The sequence below is a fragment of the Phodopus roborovskii genome, unplaced genomic scaffold (assembly GCF_943737965.1).
Source record: "Phodopus roborovskii unplaced genomic scaffold, PHOROB, whole genome shotgun sequence".
Taxonomy (NCBI): domain Eukaryota; kingdom Metazoa; phylum Chordata; class Mammalia; order Rodentia; family Cricetidae; genus Phodopus; species Phodopus roborovskii.
In genome coordinates this window covers 4937003-4964351 of record NW_026126408.1, presented here as the reverse complement: position 1 = coordinate 4964351, position 27349 = coordinate 4937003, and the positions used below count along the sequence as shown (strand labels likewise).

At 36.5% G+C, this 27349-nt stretch overlaps 1 protein-coding gene across 3 annotated transcripts in view; it reads left to right on the top strand.

The window, feature by feature from the left end:
* Smc6 (structural maintenance of chromosomes 6) overlaps nt 1–24807 on the top strand; it is a 53778-nt gene extending 28971 nt beyond the window's left edge. For 2 of the 3 annotated variants that reach the window (XM_051181650.1, XM_051181651.1), the window contains exons 16-27: nt 184–298; nt 416–576; nt 2857–2992; nt 4365–4445; nt 5411–5581; nt 7243–7380; nt 9497–9642; nt 11532–11657; nt 16242–16347; nt 21385–21537; nt 23537–23634; nt 24312–24807. In XM_051181650.1, the coding sequence (XP_051037607.1) occupies nt 184–298; nt 416–576; nt 2857–2992; nt 4365–4445; nt 5411–5581; nt 7243–7380; nt 9497–9642; nt 11532–11657; nt 16242–16347; nt 21385–21537; nt 23537–23634; nt 24312–24426 (1546 nt within the window). In that variant the 3' untranslated portion in view covers nt 24427–24807. Of the gene's footprint in view, nt 1–183; nt 299–415; nt 577–2856; nt 2993–4364; nt 4446–5410; nt 5582–7242; nt 7381–9496; nt 9643–11531; nt 11658–16241; nt 16348–17135; nt 17208–21384; nt 21538–23536; nt 23635–24311 lie in introns of those variants that run through there. The other variant, XM_051181652.1, reaches the window with a different exon arrangement.
* Nucleotides 24808–27349: the final 2542 nt, after the last annotated feature.

Below are 27349 nucleotides of genomic sequence, written 5' to 3'. Positions count from 1 at the left end.
ATGTGCTTAGAACAGTGTCTTCACACAACTTTTAGTGTTATTAAGTAAATAAATAAGTCTCTTACAGATATTCCTTCAAATATCATCAGATACTTCAGGTTCTCTTTACTTACGTTAAATTACATACTTTTGTGTTTTTTGAGTTTAAAGTTTGTGAAGTTATCCTTCTCCTCTATCTTCTAGAGCTGCTTACCATCCAGAGTTTCCAACTGTTCTGACAGCTTTAGAAATAGACAATGCTGTTGTTGCAAATAGCCTGATTGACATGCGGAGCATCGAGACTGTGCTGCTAATCAAAGTAAGGCCAGGGTTCATACTCTGTACTTGAATTTCCTTAGCAATAGCTAAAATTTTGAAGTGTATCCATCAGAAATACTTTGAGTGTTTTAAAAATGTATCTTCTTTTCTATTGTAGAATAATTCTGTAGCTCGTGCAGTCATGCAGTCCCAAAAGCCACCAAAGAATTGTAGAGAAGCTTTTACAGCTGATGGTGATCAAGTTTTTGCAGGACGTTACTATTCATCTGAAAGCACAAGACCCAAGTTTCTAAGCAGAGATGTGGATTCTGAAATCAGGTTTGAATTGAGTTTGTTCACTATATTATTCCCACCATCTCCTTTGGATTCCATTTTCTTCAATGGCCTTCCTTCCCTTAGGGATTATTTCAGGGAAAAATTGTGATTTATCTAAGTGTTTGGTCTTAAAAGTTTATTTAACTAGATGTGGAATTGAGCATTTATTTTGACAACAGTATTGAGGACCAAATACACAGAGTGTTCTCAGCAGCTGATGTACAAAATGCTACCTGTCCACAGGCTGTAAGAACACTGTACTAAGAGTGTGTGAATTAGCATGAGATTCTAACAGTACACAGAAGACTGTAGATTGCAGAGTTGAAGGATTCCACGTTGAAGAAATACAGCTGTATCACTGCTCACTCTTGAGTCACAATGATTTTTTTTTTCCTTTAGCAAGGATCCAGCATACTGAGCTACATTCAGACATGGCCTTCCTTATTTGTCTCATATACAGTTACATTGTTTGAAAAAGCAAAAAGAAGGGCAACTAACAAAATTAAAATACAGGCCTAGGAAAATAGGGCTGGTAGAAAAGATAGATTGAGAAGTTACACTGGGAGGTGGTAGTGTACACCTTAGTCCAGGGATTGGTGCCCAGAGACAGAGGCAGGTGGATCTATGAGTTCGAGGCCTGCCTAATCTACAGCGGTAGTTCCCTGGCAGCCAGGGCTATACAGAGAAACCCTGTATCCAAAATCAGTCAATCAATCAATCAATCAATCAATCAATCAATCAATCAATCAATCGAACAAACAAAACAAAAAAGAAACCTGAGAAGTTAAAAGAGTTTGCAGTTTGCAAATAAGAGTTTCTGGTACCATTGATATCTTGAATTCTCAACCCAACTAATTCCATTTGGTGAAGTGATGGGTTAGGTTTGAAATTACCAACTTGTAGTATATTTAGAGTAAATTGACGTAAAGATCTAGTGCTGGTGCCATCCTTGCTGCTTGGGAGACTGAGGCAAAAGGAGCATTATTTTAGTAGAGTCCTATCTACCATGTATTAGGTATTAAGATTCACCCTGTGGCATTACTACAGAAGGAAGGAAGGGCCTTTAAGAAAGTTGACTCAAAGTAAAAGGATTCCTTCTAAGTGACTTGCATGTGTAAGGAAATGAGAGTGTTGTTTCTCATTTTCAAATGTTGACTAATTTTCATGTGATTCATTAAAAGTAGCATGAAGTTATTACAAGGCTTTAGTGATTTTAAATAAAAGTTGTTCTTGTTTAGGAATAAAAAAAGATGTTGGGGAAAATTAGCCAAATGAATGTTGTGGCAGTTGGTTTCATTTTTTTTCATCCCAAAGCAGTCCCATTAGGAAAGTATGCATGATGTATGAACAGGCTCTTAGGGTGAGTATCTGTGTGTTGTTGAACTGCATGGTGAAACATTTTGATAGATATTACTTCAGAGTTTATGCTTTCATTTGTTTCTTCAAACAGCAAATACTTAGTGCCTGCCAAATGTGTTAAGGAGGGGTGGGTAGTTTATACATGGAGAGTGTTGTGGAAACCAACAAAGTGCAGTGCAGGATTAGAGATCATTGCTATTCTGGAATACATGGATGTCACACAAGTAGCTTGTATACTTAGTTCCTGTTTAGTATGTCTTACTAGGTAACAAATATTCTTTTTCATGTGTGAACTAGTAAAGCAGACCACTAAATTGTAGCTTTTGCTGCATTGCTACAAAGAGACCCTTGATGTTTTGGGCATCTGTCATCCTTTTTTCCATCCCTTTGTCCTCTTTTCCCTCCACTCCATACATGGTCTTAGCATTGTTTTCTTAAACGAGAATTGTTAAGCTATTATTTAAGTCTTCTGTCACCACTGGGTGTGTGCTTGTGTATATGCATGCATGCTCCTTGCATCACCTAGCTGACCTAGCTGGAAAGAATGTTCTTCCAGAACATTTGCATTCCTATAGCTGCGAGGACAGAAGGTATCTTGTCCTATTGATACTTAATGTTGCACGTAATCTGGTCATCTTCTTTTAAGGGATTGAGTCTTTGTCTTGTTTCTGCTACCACCGACATCAGTGCATTATACCTGGAGAATAGAATTCATATTATAATATTTGCTAATCAAATAAGCAAAATTTAAGTTTAGATAATCTTGTCTCATTTCTGCTAGTTTTCATTGGTAACTTTTTAATGATTTGATAGGACTGTAGAACTGGTTTGATGGCATAGAGTTTTGTAAATAAGTTATTTCAAGTAAACTTTTCTTGTAAAGGAGCAAAGAGTTAGTTTATTTTTTTTCTCTTTTCTATCAAGTGATTTGGAGACTGAGATTGAAAATAAAAAGGCCCACATAACAAATCTTCAACACCATCTCTCTGCCTTAGAGAAGGATATTAAAAGAAATGAAGAACTTCTTAAAAGGTGCCAGCTACATTATAAAGAAATAAAGGTAACAAAAAACCCTTTGGTTTTCCTAACTTAACCATTTTGTCATTCATGTTCTCAAATATTTTGGCCTTACTCCCTTTCTATTCTTAGAAATAACTCCCTTCCCACCTGCGACAGGGTTTCTCTGTGGAGCTTTGAAGCCTGTCCTGGAACTTGCTCTGTAGACCAGGCTGGCCTGGAACTCACAAAGATCCACCTGCATCTGCCTCACAAGTGCTGGGATTAAAGGCATGTACCACCATTGCCTGACTAGGGATATCTTTCTTTTGTATGTTGTTTAAATTAGGGTTTCTATTGCTGTGATGAAACACCATGATCAAAAGCAAACTGGGGATCAAAAGCAAAGTTACCTGCTTAAAATTCCATATCACAGTCTATGGTTGAAGGAAGTCAGAGCAGAAGCACAAGAACGCAGAAGCAGGAACTGATTGATGCAGAAACCTTGGAGGAGTACTAATTACTGTCTTTCTCGCGACTTGCACAGCCTGCTTTCTTAGTGCTCCTAGGACCACCAGCCCAGTGTAGCACTGCCTTTGATGAGCTGGGCCTTTTTATATGTATCTGACCAATCAAGAAACTGCACTACAGACCAGCATATAGGCTAGGCTAGTTGGGGCATTTTCTTACTTAATATTTCTTCCAAATGATCCTAGCTTGTGTCAAGTTGACATAATAAAACTAGACAACACCAGTGTGTTGTATTTTATCAGTAAAGTTTGTTTTGTTTGTTTGTTTTTGTTTTCTTTCTTTCAAGACAGGGCTTCTCTGTGTTGCCCTGGCTGTCTTGAGAACTCGCTCTGTAGACAAGGCTGGTTTCGAACTTACAGAGATCCACTTGTCTCTGCCACCTAAGTGGTTGGATTAGAGGCATGTATCATCACTGCTTAGAAATGAAAATACAAATTTTGTTTTTTTGGTAGGTACACTTATAAACTACCTGTTAATTTGAGAGAAAGCATTAATAAGAATGATGGATGATATTACAGTGCTTTTCTGGCAAAAGTTTTAACTACATGGACTTCTATGCTGCCCAGGGATTATTTAGGCCTTTGGGAAACACTGTATTTTTATAGTAATCTTCCAATAATTTGAAACATTAAGTATTTTAGAGAAGCATTTTTCTTGTATGGATTGAAGAATGGGTTGTTTTGAATGCTAAAGTGTATTTCTTAATGTCTTCTTTGCATAGACATAGATTAGTGAGAGTGGTCTTAGTGGCATGTATCTCAGTTTTTTGGTTCATTGAATACCATGTATCTATCCCCTTTGATGATATTACATCCTGCTGTTTTATAAGCATAGTAGAGCTTTGTAGTTTAATATATTCTTCCAAGGCCTTTGGTTTTTATTAATTCTAAATACTTCCTTTTTAGATGAAAATAAGAAAAAATATTTCTGAAATTCGGGAACTTGAGAATATAGAAGAACACCAGTCTGTAGATATTGCGACCTTGGTAAAATACTTTTCTTCAAATTAATTGTTAAAGGATAAAACTGTAATAGCTTATTGGCTTGCCAGTCTCACTTTTTAAAAGATCCTTTTGTTGGAACTATTCTTTATGCTCACCATCGACATTCGTGAAATACATCAGATTCTGCACGGAGTGAGGCTGGGTATATGACTGTACACACAGTAGAATTTTCTTCTACCAAATATTGTAAATGTTAGCAAAGCATGTGCTTCTAAACAGCATGCTGAGAGCTGCTGTTTCTCAGATAAGTGGGGCCTAAGGTCAGGACTACTTTTCCAGTCAGTCAGGGTTGAGCGTGGATTCCTTATTCCAGGTTTGTATTCCATCTCATTTTTTTTCTTTTTGAACATGTTTTTGTGTATTTAAATTTTCTAGCCCTCTGTGACCAATTTGACTTTTTCTGGAGTACAACAAAGAAGCACGCAACCCATATCCTGCATAATGAATGGCAGCATGTTGCATGCAGTAAGCAGTGAACGAAACAGGGATGATCGTCACTACAGAACTTTTGGCTAATGAGGATTGTTGAGTTTTATTAGTAGTTCTGTCTCCTGCTTATTATTTGTTAATTTTTTTTATAAAGGCATAGGTTATGTTTTAATTTTTCTTTTTTTACTTAGCAGATACCACATTGTCACAAATACATACTGATTTATACTAAATACATTTTGAAAGTGAGTAGGTGGAATAAGTTATACTTTTGTTATAATTTAAAACAGAGTATTATTTTGCTTGAATGGTAAATACCATTCCTTCTTTTGAACCTTTTTTGCACTACTTTGTGTATTCCCATTTAAGTATGAAAATATTTCAGTTTTGTTTGTGTGTTTGTTTTTTATCTTCGCTCTGAGTTTTCCTGTTGTTCATTCCTTCTAAGAATTGCTTATATAAAATATATTTTTGTTGGATGACTTGTGTTTAACTCTATGTTCTTTAAATGTTGTCAGGAAGATGAAGCTGAGGAAAATAAAATAAAAATGCAGATGGTTGAGAAAAATATGGAGCAACAAAAAGAAAACATGGAGAATCTTAAAAGTCTAAAAATTGAAGCAGAAAACAAGTATGATACAATTAAATTGAAAATTAATCAGCTGTCAGAGCTAGCAGATCCGCTTAAGGTATTTATACAGTTGTTACTCTTTCTTTTTTATGTTACAGCTTATTACCTAACAAACTCATTGTATCTTGCCTTGAAGATCCTCACTAGTTAGTTATAAATATAAATGTATAAACTGCTGAATTAGTCTTTAGAAAATGAACAATTAGATCATAATCTCTTTGGCCACCCAAAGCAGCAACTTGTTTCTGTCCCTGCCTGAGTCTTCCCATCTTTCCTTTAGTTACTCATGGATTAGCAGCTGTGAAAGCCAGCTTGAAATAAAATGTTACTAACCCTGTTTATTAGCACATCACACTTAGATTTGAGGCTGATTTCTCTGGTGTGTTTTGAAACGGTCTGGGTGGCCATGAACTAACAGGTGAGTCCTCATCTGCCTCCTAAGTAGTAGGACTAAAGGCATGGGTCACCACACATGGCTCTGGACTGATTTCTTTTGACTTTTATTCATGGCATATAATATTTGTGACTAGATTTAGGGGAGTAAAGTGAACTGAATTAAAATAAATTTTGTTGTTTATAAATAAATTAATAAAGTGAATTTCAGGCCTTGTTTGGTAGTTGTGTTATCCTGCAGTTTATTGTCATTTCAATAATTCTATTTCCAGAATTAGACATTTTAGTGATAAAGCACAGTTCACTCGTAAATGAACTGATTGTTAGGGAAGTACAGTTTAAAAGTAGAAGAAAAACAAAATATAATTGACCTAAGATAAATGGAAAAAAAAAAAAAGGTCCTAGAGAAAATCAGCATTAATGTACAAAAAAAAAAAAAAAAAAAAAAAAAACAAAGAATGAAAAATATGACTAAAATAGTATTTTGTTGATTTAAAATAAGAAAAGAAATGAAATTGTAAAAATTTGAGGAATAGGTAAAATAAAATTTTGGTCTCAGGGATTGCAACAATAAACATTGTAGTAACATTGAAAATCTACAGAGATAAAGAATTGAACAGGGTCACTTAAAATACTAATAGTGACATGCTAAAGCAAAAAAAAAAAATGAAGAAAGATTAGCAGGTAAATTATTTACTCAGGAGACTTCAAATTAGGAAAGAGTGAAGAGCAAGCTCTGTTTTGGGCTTGTTTTGTTTTGTGTATGTTTCTGCAACAAACTCAGGGCTTTATGTGAGCTGTGTTGTGTAAGCACTGTACCCCTCTGCATCTGTGTGTGTGTGTGGTTTTTTTTTTTTTTTGTACTCTTAAGTTTTATTTTAATTCTCTGTGCTTAATCTAATGTCAAGCAAGCCATGAACTTGGGAGTTCTTAAGTAAGTTCAATAAAGGGCAATAAGAATTTTTTGCCTTCCCTTTAAATTGTTGAAAGGTAGGACCTGAGTTCTCTGGTAAACCTGCTTGTATTGGCAGGAAGTTTTTATGCCTCTTCCTCCTCCTCAAAATGTCACACTACCTGTCAGTAGCAAAACCAAGATGATTTTGAACTAAATAATTGATTTCCCAAGTACTTGAGAGTGTACTCAGTGTTAGAGGTGTTGTGGGGAGGTTGTGAGATAATTGAGATTTTGGTGTATGGTATTTCTCTCTAAAAAGTGCAATGGGCACTTCTATTAGCTAAGTTGTCACCTATTCCCAAAGCCCCAGAGCACCCACCCTGCTGTTAATGATCCTTCCTTTATAGATTGTATTGTCTTTATTGAAACAGGATGAATTAAATCTTGCTGATTCTGAAGTGGATAGCCAGAAACGAGGAAAGCAGCATTATGAAGATAAACAGAAAGAACATTTGGATACCTTAAATAAAAAGAGAAGAGAACTTGACATGAAGGAAAAGGAGCTACAGGTTAGCCAGTGGTTTGGCTTGCTTTTCCCTTTCAGATTATTTATCTACAACTTTAGACCTTTGCGTGGCCTGAGCATGTTGCCACAGTCTGTGAGTTCATATATGTGTGTCAGTCCTCCTGTTGTGTCTGGAAGGCCTTGATGCTCTGGTGTTCTCTGTCCCCTGTGGCTCTTAGAATCTTTCTGCTCCTCTAATGTAGAGTTCCTAAACCTTGAGAGGAGGGGTTTGATGAAGACATCCAATTCAGAGTGGAGTGTTCGAAGGTCTTCTCCTGCCCTCTCTCTGCATATTGTCCACAGTTTTGGGTCTCTATTTGTTGTCATTTGCTGCAGGAGGATGCTTCTCTGGTGATGGCTGAGCAAGGACCTAGTTTCCCCTAGGTCCATGTCCTATCTAGTATTAGATGCTTGGCCACTGGGCAGTGCAGGGTTCCATCTGTGGGCCTTAATTCTAATCAGATAGTTATTAGTTAATTTCCATTTTTGTGACACCATTTTACCAATGTATCTTGCATGAAGGTCACTATTATAGATTGAAGGGAATGCAGTGCTTACATTAGTACTTATCTTTCTCCTCTGGTAATGTACAGAGTGACTTCCAGTACCATGAACACTGGTTATTTGAGATGAAGGCTCTGGGTAGACAGCAGTTGACTCATCTCCATGTTCAGTGATTTTTTTTTTTTTTTTTTGTTGTTGTTTGTTTGTAGATGTTTTTTTGATAGTAGGTTCTTACCATCAGTTTGTGGAGAGCAGCCAATAGCCTTGGCAATAGCCTGGGTTTGGAGGTTTCCAAAGGGAACTAACTATTCAACAGTTTGATTAGATGTAACCCATTCCTGGAATTGGAGGTTTCATTTGATGGCAAGCAATGTCTAATTGGATGGAGCTTTGTCTCCTCTGTTGTTTGGTGATTCCATTTAGTTTTGTTTTTTTTTTTTTTTCCTATAGATTTATTTTAAGACGTTTCTATACAATATCGATTTGTTTTTTTTTTTTTTTTTTTATTTTTTGTTTTTAAAGTAATAAAATAGGCTTCCATGTGAATTTTCCATACATGCTTTTTTTGGTAAGTTCCCTCTTCCTGCCTATTCTCTCTTATTTCTCTGCTCCTTTACTTACCATACTCTTTTGTTTTATCCTTACTTCTATGTTGCTATGTTGTCTGTCACACTTCCTTCCTAAGAGCCTTTTTCTTCAGTGTCATGTCTCTAGAAAAAAAAAAAAAAAAAAAAAAAAAAAAAAAAAAACAACAACAAATGGTCTTGAGTTTTTGTTTCCTACAGAGAAACAGGTGCTTCTGTGAATTGACAGGGGAGACTTAGTAGTGTCCCTCAAAATGTGAAGACCTAACTAGAATAGTTTGCTTTCCATGTGTCTCAGTGAGAAGGTGGCTCTGTGACTTGGTGTTCTTCTTTCAGTACATACCACTTAATATCAGGACGATGCCTCCACATCACTGGCCGGCTTTAACTCCTGCCAGCTGTGCCTGTTCAAAGTTTAGCAGCCACTGTGTAGAGAATAAATTGAAGGCAGTCTTGTAGCCTAAAGAAAGCGGGTTCAGTGGAGCACTTAATCTATTTCCATATTTGTTCCATACATAATGCAGTACATTATGGTATGAAATAGATATTGTGTGAGAAAATCTTAGCATTTTTTAATTGTTTATAAACAAGATGGTCTATTTATGTTTTCCATTCCTCTGTTCTTCAGAGTATATCCTAAAGACAGTACATTTCTAATGACACATAAATTTATTTCTTCATTGTAAAACATGGATAAAAACATATTGATGTGGGTTGGAGAGCTGACTGAGCCAACTAAGGGCATACATAGTTATTCTCCCATAGGACCTGAATGTGCTTTGTAGTACCCATGTGTCGTGTTCACAATTGCTTGTAACTCCAGCCCCAGGGAGATCCAACATCTCTGGCCTTCACAGGCATCTATACTTAAGTATACATACATAATTAAATATAATAAATCTTTTAAAAAAACACTGATAGTAAGTGCATGTCTCAAAAATTTAAGATAATTTTCTTTGCATATTTTAATGACATTAGTATAATGAAGTATCATAACAAAGAAGTTTTTAAGATCTAAATATCTTTTCCTAGGAGAAAATGTCACAAGCAAGACAGATCTGCCCAGAACGGATAGAAGTAAAAAAATCTGCATCAATTCTAGACAAAGAAATTAATCGATTAAGACAAAAAATACAGGCAGAACATGCTAGTCATGGAGATCGGGAAGAAATAATGAAGTAAGCGGTCATTAATTTTTTACATGAGTGTATTTTCCATGGATATTATTAAGACAGAACTATTTTATATGTAAATTTAATTTGGATGAAGGGTTGCCATCAGTATGTAATTGTACTGAAGTAGTTTGTAATGGGCATTATTGACAATGAACAATACCTTCTTACTAAATTATGGAATGACATTTTAACATAAATGCAATTTATGTTATAAGAATCATATGAACAGGAAAATATTGAGCTTCATGAGTGATCAAGAACTGACAGTCAGAATAATTATAAGCGGTTTTCCACATGCATGAAAACAAATGCAATTAGTCACTAACAGTCTAGGTCTCATGAAATTGGTATTCTTACATTACTGATAAAAAAGAAAGGCCTTAATAGAATTAGAGGACTTTATGGTTTTGCTGTTATCTACTACCAATCAATCGAATTCTCTTTAGCCTTCTCCATTTACATAATGTGTACAATTATGATAACTTAGGGTTTGTTAGGAAAATCAAATGAAATGAAATCAAGTCAAATAAAAGAATCTTTAATAAATAGAATCTAGAGGAAACCTAGCATAGTTGTTAAAACTTTTCATCATTATGAGTCAAAATATTTGTTGCAATTTTAAATGAATCAATGCTTTTATATTGTAATGTAATCTAAAGTGAGAAAATATTACACCAAGCCCCTTAAAGGTATTTTTTTTAATATGAAACGTTAACAGTGGTACACATCTCTGAAGAATGGTTAAAGAATAGTAAAATTACAGCTTTTTTTTTTTTTTAAACCCCTTTTAATGTTATAAAAGGCTGAGAAGGGTCCTGTAAGATACCTCAGCAAATAAGGCACCAGCCGCCAAGCCTGATGGCCTGAATTCAACTTTTGGGGCTCATATCGTGTAAGGAGGCGAGAACTGACAACATTGATTATCCACCAGCCTCCACATGTGCCATGGTGAATGCACAAATACACAGAGTAAACAAGTACTTTTAAAAAGCAAGTTTGAAAAAGCAATGATCTCAGCTTCATTTTCAAAACAGTGGGGGGAAAATCAGATTACTAAGAAGTTTTTGGAATCAGTATATCACACTTTAAAAATTTGTAAGTTCTATTATTTGGCTATGGTTGCCATTCAATAGTAGTATACTTGCATATCATACCCAAGGCCCAGAATTTGATAAAAAAAAAAAATATGTGTATATATATGTGTGTGTGTGTGTGTGTGTGTGTGTGTGTGTGTGTGTGTGTGTATGTATATACATATATATATATGTATATACGTATGAATGAGTTGGGGAGCTGTGCAATCACAGTGTCCTGAATTTGGATCGTCTGTACTTTTGTAAACCGGGGAAATGGCTATCTGTAACCCAGCACCAGGGACAGATGGTTCCACAATGGGCCAGCCATTCTAGACAAATAGATAAGCTTCAGATTTAGTGAGAGAATATCAGGGTGTTGGTTTCCTTCCATTGTGACATTTTTAAGCACCTTGCTGGTCTATCTTGTTTAGAATGGAGGGGTTCTAGTACTGACCTTGTCTTTGTTCCCTTTTTGGCATCTGATACTAAGAAAATCTTCTGGTGTGACTCTTTTATTTTTAGAAAGTGTCACTTTATTAATGTTTCCTGAGATCTGCTACCCTGAACCTACCTGGGTACTTAACCTCATACTTCTTCTATCAAGCTCATTTTCCAAGTCTTCTTTCCCCTTCACAGTTGCATTGTCTCTCTCTAATAGTGTTCATTCCTTGTGGGGATATACTTTGACTAAAAATTCATGAAATTACTGTTGTTAGGCCCTCCCAACACTACTTCTTTCCTTTCTCCAGTAAAATATGTTTGAGTCTTTACTTGTATGTTTGTGTTTGTTTACTGAATATTTTGTTCATAAAATAGGCAGTACCAGGAAGCAAGAGAAACCTATCTTGATTTGGATAATAAAGTAAGGACTTTAAGGAGGTTCATTAAATTACTAGAAGAAATAATGACTCACAGGTACAAAACATACCAGCAGTTTAGAAGGTAAGTGCATTTTAATCTCTTTTTGTTTGTTTTCACATTCTGCATGATAATAAAACCATTAGATCTTTCCTCAGTCCAGCAGTATGAGATACTTTGGGTGCATGGTCCATGTTTGTAATCTGTAGTTGAATCAGAATACTAATCTGAAAGGACCTTAACAGCAGGTTGACCCAGCTTTTCCACTGCTAGATAGCATTTTTATTTACTAGATAGCTCTCAGATTCTGTGTAATGCCTGTCAGTCATTTGAAGCAACTGATTTTACTCTTGGACATTGTATGTTACTATGTTACTAAGGGAGACTGGAAGGGCCTCCTAAGACAGTGTCTCAATTGCTTTACCATGATCTACTAGAATGGTATATAGCTCCATGATTACAAACCTTTGTTTCATTTACTGCATTATCCAGTGTTTATAATTGTGTTTAAAATATAGCTGGTGGTTGATATACATTAGTTGAATAAATAATCAAGGAAACAAGCTGTTAATATCATATCTGTGATGCTTTGAAGGGAAGTGTCCCACAAAGGGAGTGCCACTATCAGCAGATATGGCTTTGTTGGAGGAGGTGTGTCACTGTGGAAGTGTGTCATTGCAGGTTTTGAGGTCTCATATATGCTTGAGCCACATCCAGTATCTCAGACCACTTCCTATTGCCTGTGAGTCAAGATGTAAAACCTCTCAGCCCTTTTTCTACCACTGTATCTGCCTGCATGCTGCCTTGCTTGCACCATGATGGTAATGGACTAAACCTCTGAACTGTAAGCCACCCCAATTAAATGTTTTCCTTTATAAGAGCTGTGGTTGTGGTGTCTCTTTACAGCAATAGAAAGCCTAGCTAAGACAATACTCAAAGATATACAGTCTTTCAGGAATGAATAGATCCCCCACATATCACAAGAAGCCGAAAAAGCTGGAAGACAGATGATACAGGATATATATCTCTTAATATCCTTATTCCTGAGCATCTGCAGTTCTTCTACTTACCTGTGTTTTGTCCAGACAGTCCGCTAATAATGCTTTTTACTTGTCCTTATATCCCAATTTCTACCATTTTGTGTGTGTGTGTGTGTGTGTATGGTGTGTGTACATCATATGTGTGTGGAGGAAACTTGAGGTTGATAGCAGGTGTGTTTCCTTAGCTCCACCCCCAGCCCCTGAATTTTCTTTAAATTCCCAGACAACATCTGTTGCTGAACCCGAAGCTCACCCATTTTTGCTAGGTTTCCTGGTCAGTGAGCTTCAAGGGATCTACACCTGTCAACCCCCTTCCCGCCCAGTCCAGGGGTTATAGGAGCATGAAGCTATGTGAGGAATTTTTATGTGGCTTCTAGAGATCCAAACTAAGGTTTTCACATTTTGGTAGGTACCTCCACAACTGAATTGTCAACTTCCTAGTCCCAAAATTCTTTAAGAATAGCTATTATATGTATATATGGCGAAAGTTGGAGGTGGCCTTAAATTTTTTTGTGTATTTATTTGGAGTGTTTGTGTGTACTATATGCTGTGGGCTGGCATGTGGAGATGAGGACAGTTTGCAAGAGTCTTTTCCTTTCATCATGAGTCAGGATTGAACTCAGGAGCCAGGTTTAGTGGCAGGCACTTGTACCCATCTTGCTGGCCAATAGGTAAGGCTTTAAAGATAAAATGTTTTGTCAAAGTTTTAAACTTTGAAATGCATATTTATAGTTGTTGAATTGGTTACTTTTTCTTTTCTTATTATTTATTTTTGTCTTTGTTATTTATTTTTGGTTTTTTGAGTCAGGGTTTCTCTGTGTAACAGTTCTGGCTATCCTGGAACTGGTTCTGTAGACCAGGCTGGCCTCAAACTCACAAAGATCCTCCTGCCTCTGTTTCCTGAGTACTGGGATTAAAGGCGTCCACCACCACTGCCTGGCACTAGTTGTTGAATTTTTTTTAAAACGAGTTTATAATGTAAATTAATTGTGCTCTTTTGTGGGGATACAGGGTGACATCTCACTGCATGTACATACATACATAGTAGGCAAAGATAAGATCAGGGTAATTGGCACAACTGTGGTGTGTGCTCTGCAGTTTGTCTCCTGTGCATCCCTCCCTCTGCTCTCTCTAGTACTGTGCTCTCCAAACTTTTCTTCCTCCTCAAATGCTAGGCTGCATGAAGTGTACACTCGCTGTAGTCTTTGATGAGTAGTAATTTGGGGGGTATTTGTAGGGCTCCTCCGTTCATTTGTTGCTCATTTTTGGGAGATCATTTTGACTGGGACTGCTTTTGCTATTTGGTATCCAAACTGAAAACTCTTGTTTAATATATTTTGGCTGGATTTTGAAGAGTTTTAGTATTTAATTTAACATAGTATTTAATTTTTCTATATTTTATCTTAAATTTAAAATAAATTCAGGTTTCTATTATGTACATGTTTTCAAGATGTAGTGTAGTTTGTTTCTCTGTTGTTAAATAGAAACTAACATTTAAGTAGTCTCTGTAAAAGTTCTGTTGGTCTGAGTTCACTTTCCTGTTGCTTTGACAAACACTCTAAGAAAAGCAGCTTAGACAGGACTGCTCACAGTGAAGGCAATAGGAATCTGAAGGAGCTGGTTGTGTTGTAAAGAAGCAGAGAATGGAGTGTGAATGTGCACCGTTCTGCTCCCTTCTAACATAGTTCAGGGGTTTATGCCCAAGGAATGGTCCTGCCTGCTTTTAGGCTAGCCTTGATTAGCCCAATAAATATAAATCCATTGCAGGTATGCACAGTCCATTTCCCAGCCTATTTCGGATTGTCATGTTGACAACACTAACCATCCTAGTGTCTTACCTTAATAGATGCTTTACTACTGATATGAACAAAATGACCAACTTGTCAGAATCATCTCTCTCCTCTCTAACCTTCATATTTTCCAGCAGTTGATGGAAGTCTTGTGAATGGAAGCAGCCAGTGCATTGGAGTATTGAAGTCTATTAATAGGGAGTTCTGCAATCCAAACACCAGTGCTAGGGCAGCAAAAGAAACTAAGAAAACCCAGTTTCTCTGCCTTTTAGTGTGGAGAGTTCATGTAGTTTAGGACAGGAAACAGTGAAGAAGAAAGTCATAGTTATATCGAAGAAATAGCCTTCAACTCATTAATGAGTAGAGAAGATCAGAAAAACTGCCAGTTTTCTCTCACCCATACCTTATTTTTGAACACTGTGCCCTCTTTAAAAGCAACCAGTGTCTCATGGAAAGAAAGAGCTGATAGCAAATCTGTGGGGGATATACAGATAAGTCTCTTGTTATGGCTCATATCCCAGCCCTAGCCACCCCCTCAAAGTGACTTTGGAGACAGCTTAAAGGGCTGTCTTTGTCAAAATCTGAGACAGCTGACAATCATAGCAACTTCATCCTGATAAAGAGTAAGGTAGATAAATAAAGAATGGAAGGCTGGGGGCAAATATGAGGACCGACCTGAGTTTGAGCCCCTGTTTTGTGGCCCACATAAATACTGGGCACAGAAGAGTCACTTACAGGGAAGGTGGAAATAAGAGGCTTTCTAGGGCTCACTAGTGAAACAGCTACCTAAATAGGCAAGCACTAGAGCAACGAGAGGCTGTTTAAGAAATAAGGTAGACAGAGCTGGAGAGGTGGCTCAGCAGCTAAGACTACTGGTTCATCTTATGGGGTTCAATTCCCAACACCCACATGGCAGCTTATAACCATCTACAACTCTAGTCACAGTGGATGCATTGCCTTCTAGCCTTTGTGGTTACTGCTTACATGTCATGCACAGACAAACATATAGGCAAAACACACATAAACATAATAGTAAAAAAACGCATGCACACAATAAAACCAAGGTGTATAGGACCAAAGAATCATAGGTGAGGTTGTTCTCTGGTACATTTACAGGAAAGGGAACTAAGGCAGCAGAAGTTTCCTTAAAATATAGTCCGTTGTCACCTGACAGTGGAGAAGAAATGATGGAGTTCACATTCACATCAAGGGTACAGCATTACCCTTAACCTTTTCCATTGTGAAGTTGGGGAAACAGACAGATAAATACGATGAATACCTTGGTGTCTCTAAAGCTTATTTTCTTTAAAGACAAGATTAGTCTTATGCCTGAGAGTAATCATGCCTTAAATAAATTATTTGGGTGACTAATACATTCATGTAGACTGTCTATCATAATAGGGCATATTAAATGTAGAATGATACCTTTATTTTGTAAATATTGGTATAAAAGTAATGAACTTGTTAAAATCCAGGACACAAATGTTAAAAACAGGGAAAATCAGGGGCTGGGGAAGATGGCTCAGCGGTAACTAACACTGACTCTTCCAGAGGTCCTGAGTTCAATTCCCAACAACCACATGGTGGCTTACAACCATCTATAAGAGGTCTGGTGCCCTCTTCTGGCCTGTAGGCAGAATACTGTATACATAATAAATGTTAAAAATTAAAAAATAAGACAAAATTATGAACTTAAAAAAAAAAAACAGGGAAAATCATCTTAAATTGATCTTTTAAAATGGTCAGCTATTGTCCAAACATTGGCATAGTTGCCTGTACTTATACGGTGTTGAACATACAGTTCTATATTATAATGTGACAAAATATTTTATTTGAAGGTGTTTGACATTGCGCTGCAAATTGTACTTTGACAACTTACTGTCTCAACGGGCTTATTGTGGAAAAATGAATTTCGATCACAAGAATGAAACTCTTAGTATATCAGTAAGTATCTTGACTCTGCATCTTTAGCATTAGTTGCTTCTTTTGATGAAACCTTGATCAGCTTTATCCTGTTAGCTTTAGAAAATGGGAATTTATTTCTAAGTTACAGATGATCTGTGCTAGTATGTTTAAAATTAAGTTGTCCGTAATAAAACTAGTAGCTTAGATTCCCCCCCCCCCCCAGTCACATTGTTTTCTTAGGATGCTAAGTACATTTTTATTTTCAATCTAATAGTGTTCATCTTGTCTGTCCACTCCTGTTTTAAGTTTTTACACAGCACCATGTAGGACATAGAAAGTGATTTGTCCATAGTCTCACTGTGGGAAACCAAGAAGCTTCTACCTCATAATTTATCTGCTGTATTCACCTTTATAGATTCTGTATTTGTGGAAATGTGTACAGAGTATGTGGTGTAGGGATATGGATTAACAATTATATAGGAAGAAAAAAAAAAAAGCTACCCACTTTAAATAGTAACTGCTTCTCTTGTTACCATAAATTTATCCTTGTATTCCAATATTCACAGTAAATTTAGAACTTCTGCATTTTAAACAAAAAAAGGAAGTTAGTTTTGCCTTTTCTTTGTTTAAATTTCCACTGGTAAATTATGTTCACCATCTCTCTACCCACCATTTATTTTTGAGATCCAGTTATCTAAAGATACAGATTTAAAAGAACTGGGAGGAATTAGGCCTGTGGGTGGGGGGTAGTATGTCATGATAATCCATTGTTTTTACTGCAAAAGTACAAGAAATCCAAGGAAATTACAAAAATTCTATTTTTAAAGACATTGGAAAGCTGTGGAAGCAACAGCGACTAGATGAATTGAAATTCCAAGAAGTGGGAGAGCCTGTCCAAAGTAAGCTAACATTGCTGGATATTTTATTTCCTGGAGGCATTTACTGATCTCAGAATTTTGGTGATGATGAGGGCTTCTGAGACAAGACAGTAGAGCTTGTAGAATGTTAGGCATATGACTGCTATTTCAGTTCATTCTTGAGGGCTGGAGTTGTGTATGACCAGCCAAAGGCATCAATGCCTAAGTCTTAGTAAGGCTGTAAAGCCACTCCAAGTCAGCTTTCTACCAGATTAACTATCAATCAGCCTTAACATATGTATCTCCTAGTCAAAAGGAAACTTGTTCCACCTTGGTGGGCGATTGTGTTGGCTAGAATATCTGTTCTTGTATAAAACATCAAACATAAAGTAAAAAGATTTGAGTCCCTACTATATAGTTAGGAGACAGGCAGGTTGTCCATGCACACTGTTTATTCATCAGTGTACTGGTGATTCTAGCAAATATCAAGGAACAAAAGAAAGGGATGATAAAGGAAGTCACATCCTTATATTTATAATTAACAGGGTCTGGGGAGATGTCCCATCTGGTAAAGTGGTTGCTGTGCAAGCATTAATTAGGACTTGAGTTTGGATCTCCAGCATTGTATAAAGGCCACACACTAATCCCAAAGCTCCGTAGACAGAGACAAGCCAATTCATAGGGCTTCTGGCCAGCAAGTCTAGTTGGATCAGTGAGCTCCAAGTTCAATAAGAGACCCTGTTTCAGAAAAATGAAGGTGACAGTGATTGAGAAAAACACCTTTCTCACACACACATGTGCACACACTTGTGCATATATAAGAATTTATACATATAACAACACATAGATAAAATTTAACATGTCAACATTTTAGGCTAAAATAATAGATAGTAAGGTTCTGCTACATCAGTGCTTTTCAGCGTTCCTGAGGTTGCCATCCTTTAACACAGTTTCTCATGCTGTGGTTACCATCACCATAACATTATTTTCACTACTACTTCAGAACTATAGTTTTGCTATTATTAAGAATCATAACGTAAATCTTGAATGACCCTTTCACAGAGCTCTCTCAAGACCATCAGAAAACAGATTTACGTTACATTAGAGGGAGTCACATGTTAAAGGGACACTTTAATGATTAACAATCCTAAGTGAAAACATGGAGCAAAGGCATGCCGTGCAGATAGACAAGAAAGCTTACACACTAAACAACAAAATGAGGTTTACACAGGCTTGAGACCAAAAGTAGTGCTTCATAGTATTAGAAAATTAACTTGAAAAACATTTCTGTTTGTATATTCAGAAGACAGTAAATACAGAAAAACTGAGAGAACTGAAAGACAAAATGAGAGTTAAATATAGGTGGAAATTTTAGAACTCTCAGTAATTAATGGAAAAGTCAGATTAAAAGTTACCCTATTTACCAAATTGACCCAGTAGCATAAACATAGAACACTATGGTGGTTTGTAATTTTTGGGAACTGCCTATGGAGCATTTATCAACATAGATCATTTTCTTGTACTCAGTTAAAAATCTCAAAGAATTTAAAAGAATTAAATTTTAAAATTGAATGAAATTTTAGAAATAAATGATTACCCCAAAATTCCCAAACTTATAAAATTACACAGCAAAATTCTGAATGATTAAGGGATCATAATAAACCACATGGGAAATAGAAGATAATTTCTATCAACAATAAAAATGTAAAACATAGCAAAACTTGAAGGAGACATTGTAACACTTTCAGAAAGGAATTTGGAATGCTCTGTATGTGTTTAAGGAGGAAAAGATAGATTCAGCATTAATGGTATATCTCAGAAAGCTAGAAGACAATTAGGAATTCAAACACAGAGCTCATAAAACTGAGAGCAGAAGATGAGAAGAGGAAGCAAAAGTCCATTGGCAGCAAAACAGTGGAGGATGCAAAGCAGGCTGCACACAGGGCTCCCTCCTCTAGAGAGACACTACATAACCTGTGGGTAGATGGTGATCATTTTGCGAATTACTTGCATTTGGATTATTGTGTATCCTTTTGGTAAAACAACAAAATAGTCTTTGATTCTTTATCACATTTTCAGTATTAAAAAGTGATTAAAATTAAAAATTTAAATGTAGAACAATAAAACTTATGGGTGAGGGAATCAATTTTACTTATCAGTAGGTGAATAGATAAAAGAAATATAGTAGATTACATGATGAAGTGATTATTCAGCCTTTAAAAAGAATGGGATCCTATTGTTTGCATCAAAATGGATAAATCTAGAGTATGTGATCTTAAATAAGTCAGACACAGAATAACAAATAGTACATATTCTCACAGAAGTTCAGGAGTTAATCTGAACACACAATAATGATCACTACATGTTGGGGAGGGGAGAAGGAGAAGTTGAATAACAAACCTATCCATCCGATGGGAGTAAGTCCCAGTGCTCCAGCATAGTGTCCACTGCAGTTCACAGGAACCGTTAGATATACAAGGAAAACTAGAGGAGAAATACTTGCCAGGCAGTGGTGGCACACGCCTTTAATCCCAGCACTCAGAGGCAGAGGCAGATGGATATTTGTGAGTTCAAGGTCAGTGTGCTCTTCAAAGTGAGTTCCAGGATATCCATCCAGCACAACACAAAGAAACCCTGTCTCGAAAAACCAAAGAAAAGAGAGATCAAGAGAAATTCTCAAGGTCTCTAGACGCAAGTAAGGGAATAGAAATGCTAATTATTCTTGCTTCATATGTGTGGAAGTAAGCACACCATGCTCCATTACCATGTGCCACCTTTGCCTGTTAATAAAAAATACTTTCCTGAAGATTTAAAAAATAGGCCACAAAAAGCAATTTTAAAACATTACTACAATAAGGGAGGTGGTTGTCTAGAGAAAGATAATTTTTGGTACATAATAAAACAACTTATCTAGAATTTTTTGAGATTAATAAAAGAAAAGAAGACTTGAGCCCATCACCAAAGACTTAAATGAATAGATCTAGTTACCCAAATGGAGGATAATCACATAGACAGCACTCAGGGTTGTTAGTCATCAGAAAAGGACAAATGTTTCTACTGTCGTGCCCCAATGAGGATGATGGAAATGAACAAGATTGGGAACTCGGTTGGTAAGGAATTGGAATCAGAGCTACTGTGTTGCTATTGGGAGGAAAAGTGGTATTTGTTTGAAACCATATACTTTTGGATGTAAATTCAAGGAATATGAATTTATGTTTTCATAAGATATTTTTCTCCTAGGGGCATTGTGTCTTCCAAAAATGATGCACAGTATACATTTAAATTCAGACTTTGTAAGTCTTTTAAAAAGTCAAAAACTGAATGTATGCTTATTTGAGAGTAGTATATGGCTGACATTTAATGTAAAACTGGTCTTTTCATTTTGTTAGATTTATAGTATGTCTGCAGTTTTGTCAAAATAAAATAGAATGCCTCTTTATATTACTTTATGTTATGAATAATTTTAATATCATTTATTGATTTGTTGTTACTGTTACCATGGAGAATTTTTAAAAAGTATTTTTCAGTCCATTCTCTCACTGTTCTTTTATAAGCCTCTTAAGTGGGTCTGTTTTGACAATCTTAATTATTACAGCCACTAGATGTCACTGTAATTCTAGTAATGAAAACTTATCTTAGTACTTTAAATGTTTAACATGGTAACAGCTTTAGAAGAACTAGTTTAAATTGTTTAATTTAGTAAATAATGTTGAGTTAAATATTGGGTTTGTTGTCAGCTTTGGAATTTTGGTATGTTATCTTCCATTAAGGTGACAAAAGGTGCTCAATTTGAGTTTTTTAAAATTTATTTTTGTGTATGGACTTTTGGTTTGCATGTATATCTATGCACCAAGTGCATGCCTGGTGCCTGCGGAGGCCAGAAGAAGGTATCAGATACCTGGAACTTGACTCGTACATGGGCATGAGCTACATTATGGGTGTTGGGACATGAACCTGGGTCCTTTGTAAGAGCATCTTGACTCTGAGCCATCTCTCCAGCCCCTCAAGTTGATTCTTTTAAAGTGAATCAAAAATTGGATAGCTTACTGTTATAGTATATTTTGAATGGAGTAGATTCTTTCAAAGTTCTAAATGATCTTAGCTTTACCCCTTCTCTCTCTTTCTCTCTCTCTCTCTCTCTCTCTCTCTCTCTCTTTTTTTTTTTTTTTTTTTTTTTTTTTTTTAACTATAAACCTATTCCTTGTGATCACCCTTAAAGGTTCAGCCTGGAGAGGGAAATAAAGCTTCCTTCAATGACATGCGTGCTTTGTCCGGCGGTGAACGTTCTTTCTCCACAGTATGCTTCATTCTTTCCCTGTGGTCCATTGCCGAATCACCTTTCAGATGCCTGGATGAGTTTGATGTCTACATGGTATTGTTGCATTTTAAGTTCTCTATTTTTTATTTGGTTGGAACGTTTTGAAAGGAAGTTTCCCCACAACAGGGAAGGCTGTGCTTTGCCACGTTAGTTTGTGATGTTAGTGGTGGGAAGTCCCTCAAGTTTATTTCTCTCCATGGCTACTATGTGGTCCTCTAGAGACCCTGCCATACTCCAGCCTTTGCCTTCTTACCATTGGCATCATGAGTGTCCACCTGGCAGCCTCTCTCTCCTTCAGCATTTTCCCTAGCTTATTGCCATCAACCTAAAGATGTCATAAAGCTTTTGCTTCTTAACACAGGGCTTTTGTAGACTGGTTCCTTTGGTTATGACTAAGCTTTTTTAACAGGAAGGCAAAAAAGGTAACAAAGATGCAAATCATTTGACTTTAAGGGTTAAAAACAATTTAAGGTTTTTTGAAACCTTGGTCTGCTACAGTTTGCAAATGGCTTACATTTATCCTTCAGTTCTCCATGTAATAGAGATGATTATTCGCTACCTCATTGAACTACAGTGAGGTTCAGATGAGATTCTGTGTCTAATAGACATCCTTATTACTCGTGTTGTAGTTGGATTCAGACTCTACAGCAGCATTTGTCTATTAGATGAGCTTGGGCTATATTTATTGGGGTACTTGGCACCTGTCCTCCCTCCCTTGGGTGTGTTTTCTTATAGCCTCTATACTCTTTCTGGGTTTGCATTTTCTCTGTCCTCTTTTTAGTCTTGACTTTCTGCCTCTCAATTCTGATATCATTGATCTGGATTTACATTTCCTTGTCTTCTTTTTAGTCTTACTTTCTGCCTCCCAATTCTGATGTCACTGAGTGTTTGAAGTTTTCTGTTTGGTTTTTATAGTATTGTTATTTTTCTGGCCACATATGTGTAGATGTGATGTAATAGACATCCCTCCCTATAGGCCCCCAAGCCACTACCTGCTTGTAGACCTACCTGATGGATGTTTTCCATCCTGATATCTCATTTGCAGTCTAAACTTGTGTGCCTGATACCCATTCTGCCACCTAGTAAAGTGCCAGCATTCCGAGTTCAGTATGTCTGAGACTGAGTGGGTCTTTCTCTCAAAGCTTATTTCTTTCCTATTTTTTTTAACTTTGTTAATAACAAATTATCATTTCCACCCTAGTCATGTAGCTCTAAACCCTGTGTATATCTGACTAACTCTTCCCTTTGACCTTTATGCTGTCTGGCCTTGTTTGGTCTTCTTCTGAAGGTTCACCCTTTTGTCCCACCTCATGTGGCTCTGCTACCTCTTGCCCTTTCTTTACTTCAGCTGGTGTGAAAATCTTTTGGTAGGCTTTCATTCTGTGTCTTGCTGCTTCTGCAGCTCATCCTCCACATGTTTTAGGGGAGGTGATTTGTACAAATAGGCCTGATTGTGGTTACCCTTTTAAAACCCCTAGGTGGTTATATCTAAAGTATTTCATTTTGTAAGGTAACATTGAGACACTTAATGGTATGGTATGGTATCTGTCAAAAATTTTACCTGTATTATTCTGTATTTCCCAAGCACAATGCCCCTGTCTAGTATTTTCACGCATTATTTATTCAAGTCTGCTTATCTTTTTATGATGATTTTATGATGATGCCTTGTGACTGCTATACTTTTTAAATAGAAACTTGATAAATTTGAAACTAGACATGTTTTATCTTTATTCTGAGTACTATTACTGTACTTAGAGATTCATTCTGTAATAATTGTGTTATTGGTATATTTTCTTATTCTTTTAGTTGTTACTTGTGCTTAAGAGAGGAAGCTGTAATGTAAATACTCTTGACTATAGAAATGACCAGGGAGAATATTTATTTAGTTACTTTCCTCTTACAGTTTCTGATACTGTTTTTCCATAAAAGAACTACTTGCATTGTATGTAAAGTAATGGATCAAACTCTACAAGTTTGTTTAGTCAAAAGAATGTTGCTTTTATAAAAATAACTGATGCCAAACCAATCCTAACTTTTATCATTTGTTCTTCAGGATATGGTTAATAGGAGAATTGCAATGGACATGATACTTAAGATGGCAGATTCCCAGCGTTTTAGACAATTTATCTTGCTTACCCCTCAAAGCATGAGGTAACTTCTTAAAACTTACACATGCACATACACTCCTCCAGAAGCAGTCCTGAGTGAAAGCAGCATGGGACAGGCATGGTTTTCAATACAGAAATGACCAGGGTTGAGGGGACATTAGTCCCCTTTCTTGCTCAGCACACTTAAGAGTAGGTCTTCTTTCCTAGATACATGTATATTTATTCATGCCCTACCCCCTTTTAAGAAATCAATAGACTGAAAAGTAATTTTTACTTGTTTATATTTTGAGAATTTTCTCCTTTGTAGTTTTCTTGGCCAACTAATACAAAGATGATTTTATAATTCTGTGTAAGACAAAGAAACAATTCAATATTCCCTCCTCTTTATCTTTGGTTACTTAAAAACACCAAGAAAGAGCTCTGCTCTGCTATCCATCCTTTGCCATTGAGGATTAATCCTTTGTTATGAAGTAGTCCCATGATTGTTCGGCAGTTTGATTTGGAATATCCAGGCAACTGTAGACAAGGAAAGTGTAAAATTGCTGACTTAGAAATTTTTTTTTTTTTATTTTATTTTCATCCAAATTGAAAATATTGAGATCTGGAAGTTTTCATTCATTGATTGCTCATATTGTTGGGGATTGAACCTAGGGTGAGTGCAAGTTTTTAATAAGTAAAAATTTTATTGGGAAATTGAGTGATTGATTTTTCTTCCTCTAGCTCACTTCCTTCAAGTAAACTGATTAGAATTCTTCGAATGTCTGATCCTGAAAGAGGGCAAACCACATTGCCTTTCCGACCTGTGACTCAAGAGGAAGATGACAACACAAGTTGACAACTTAGTGCCTTGCCCTCATGCTGAAAAGTTGTGAGGGATCTGGACTGGCAGATGAAATAGAATGAAACTAGAGAGATTCTGAAATGGAAGAGGCAGGCTTCTTTAATCTGACCTATCGATTGTGTAAAGCCTAGAAAACCAGCCGCTGCCAATAGTTACTACTGCTTTCCTTGTGAAAACCAATTTCATAATACCGGTTTTAAACATTTTTAAGTTTGCTTGCTTTGGAGTTTCTGTGTTTTATTTGTTTTTACCATCTACTTTTATAAATTTTTTCAGGAGTAAAATTTTGTACATATGTACATGTACATATCTGTTCAGTTTGGGTTCATTTCTATAGTATTTTGTAAGAATTAAAATAAAAGTTTGAGCACCCGATGTTTAGTTTTGCTTTTCCAGGTTGTTACGGTCTAGTTTTAAAAATTAACAAATGTCTTTGCAGAGAGGGATTTCTCAGTGTGGAGTAGGGGGATGCAGGCTATACTGAACATACTGATGTTAAAGTATTAGAGACCTACACAAGACTGGATATACTGGGCAAAATCTTTGTCATTGGTTTTTAACTCTAGGGTACAACTATAGGTTTGGGATGCAGTTTTTAATCACTCTATTTCATGAGTTTTAAGATGGTTTTCATTAGACACTTCAATACAGTACTGAAGCATTGCCAACCCCGACAATGCCTTCACCTTCATCCTTTAACTGCCTCTACCCAAGGAAGAATGTGCCATGACTGTGTGATATAGTTCCCACTTTAACCCATAGCATGGTGCCAACAATAGGAAGGTGGGTGTGAAAGGATTACAAGTTCTAGGCCAGCTTGGGCAGCTTAGCTTATCTTAAAGTAAAAGTGAAATTGTGGGTTGGGTATATGGCTTAATGGTAGAGCAAGGCTGGGAGGACTGGGAGGTGAGTGCCTACTGTCAGGTTAACTGATGGCTACATGAGTCAAAGTTTGCACTTGATGGTGAGATGACATGAGACATACCCTGATTTTAGAGACATTGTTTACATACAAATTGGTACTTACGATTTTTTTTTTTTTTTTTTTTTAAGAAAATATGAGAGTGTACTAGTGCCTGTGTTCTGTTAGCTACTAAGGTTAGGGCTAACCTTTAAACAAACCTTGAATAGCAGCAAGAAGCACTCCCTATATTACCAGCAATAAGAGTCAGAATACATTTTGAATATTTATGAACTTGAAAAGTATTTTGAGAAAGTACTATTTTTAAAAGCAAGCATGCTTCTAGAGTTATTGAGAAAAACTGATTTTGTTTTGGTGGGGAAGAGAATATATTCTCAGAATAGTTGCCAAAAATCCCAAAACATTTCTAGTCTAAGAATATAGGAAGATAAAACTACTGAATGTTTTAAACTTTTCCCACCAACCATAAGCAGTATAACTTATTTGTGTCAGAAGTAATTTAAGATACATACTTTTTTTAAAAAATAAAAAGTGAAAGCTGAGCAGTGGTGGTGCATGCCTTTAACCATAGCACTGGGGAGGCAGAGGCAGGCAGATTCGAGGCCAGCCAGGTCTACAGAATGAGTTCCAGGACAGGCTCCAAAGCCATAGAGAAATCCTGTCTTGAAAAACCAAAAAGTGAAGTGGAATTGACCAGTATGTTAATTTTAATTAGCTAAAGAGTTTCAGTGTTTTGAGTTTTTGTGGTAGTTTTAAATGTGCTCCTATAGAATGAGAAGTGCAATCCTCAGATGCTGGACATTTCCTGCAGAAGGCAATACATTATGGGAAATGCAGCCCTCAGATCCTGAGCATCTCCTGCTGAAGGCAGAGCATTATGGGAAATGCAGCCCTCAGATCCTGAGCTTCTCCTGCTGAAGATAATGCAAAAGTTTTAGTTTCCATCATAAGCGAAGTCATCCAGTGTTCTAAGTAGTAAAAACATCCTTTGGAAAAATTTAAAAGTTATTGTTCCTTTATGTGTAACTTCCAAAAATAAAACTTAAAATTTATATGTATCAAAGTCATGCTTTTTTGAACTGGGCAAAGAATAATTGACTAACTTGGGCCTCTTCATGAACAATGCTTTATTTATACATGTCAGTCAGATAGATAAGGAGTCCCAAGGCAGCTTTGGATTTTAAAACTTACACATTCAGTGTTCTTCCACAGGAAATGATCCGAATCATTCACAAAATGACAGGTGTAGTAAGTTTTAGGCAAAGTATGACCTTAGTTGGTTACTAAAATTAATAAGCAACTTATTTTAATTATTTTCAAAGTTTTCATTTCTTCCATTCCCTTTCATGCATGAGAGGACTGGCCTAATGATGCTTGGGGTATTTGTATTTGGAGACAAATGCTTAAGTTCTGTGTAAGAAACTGGACGCTAACTCATGTATTGTACCAGGAGTACTAAGATGAAAAGGAAGGGACCCAGAATGCCTCATGAGGATCATAAGTTCCAAGAATAGCTATGTAACAAGGCCCTGTCTCCCACCCCCCCACCAGATCTTTTCCTGAATACAAATTAGATGTAGGATTGAAGATTAAATGCTTATTATGTCCCGAGGGAACATTCCGGTCATATTCATAGCTTGTTAATGCATTTCCACAACTATTGCTCTAGTGTCCCCTGGAGTCCAATGTGTTAAATATCTGGTTTCCAGCCTGTGGTGTTACTGGGTAGCAGTGGAGCATCAGGAGGTAGAGCCTTCTGGAAGGAAGTTAGGTGTTTGGGGATGGGAATGGTTGTATCCTTGAAGCTGCCAACTTATCCTTTTCTGAAGTAAACCCCTGGGGTTGTGAAGGAAGTCACTGAGGTTGTGGAGGTGTGACTGCTTTTAGTAAGACTCAGTTGCAGAAGCCTAAATCCACATCTCAGCTCATGGGCTTCCTCTCAGCATTTATATACAATGCGTCCTCATTTCCCCTTCATTGGTTTTAGCAGATAAT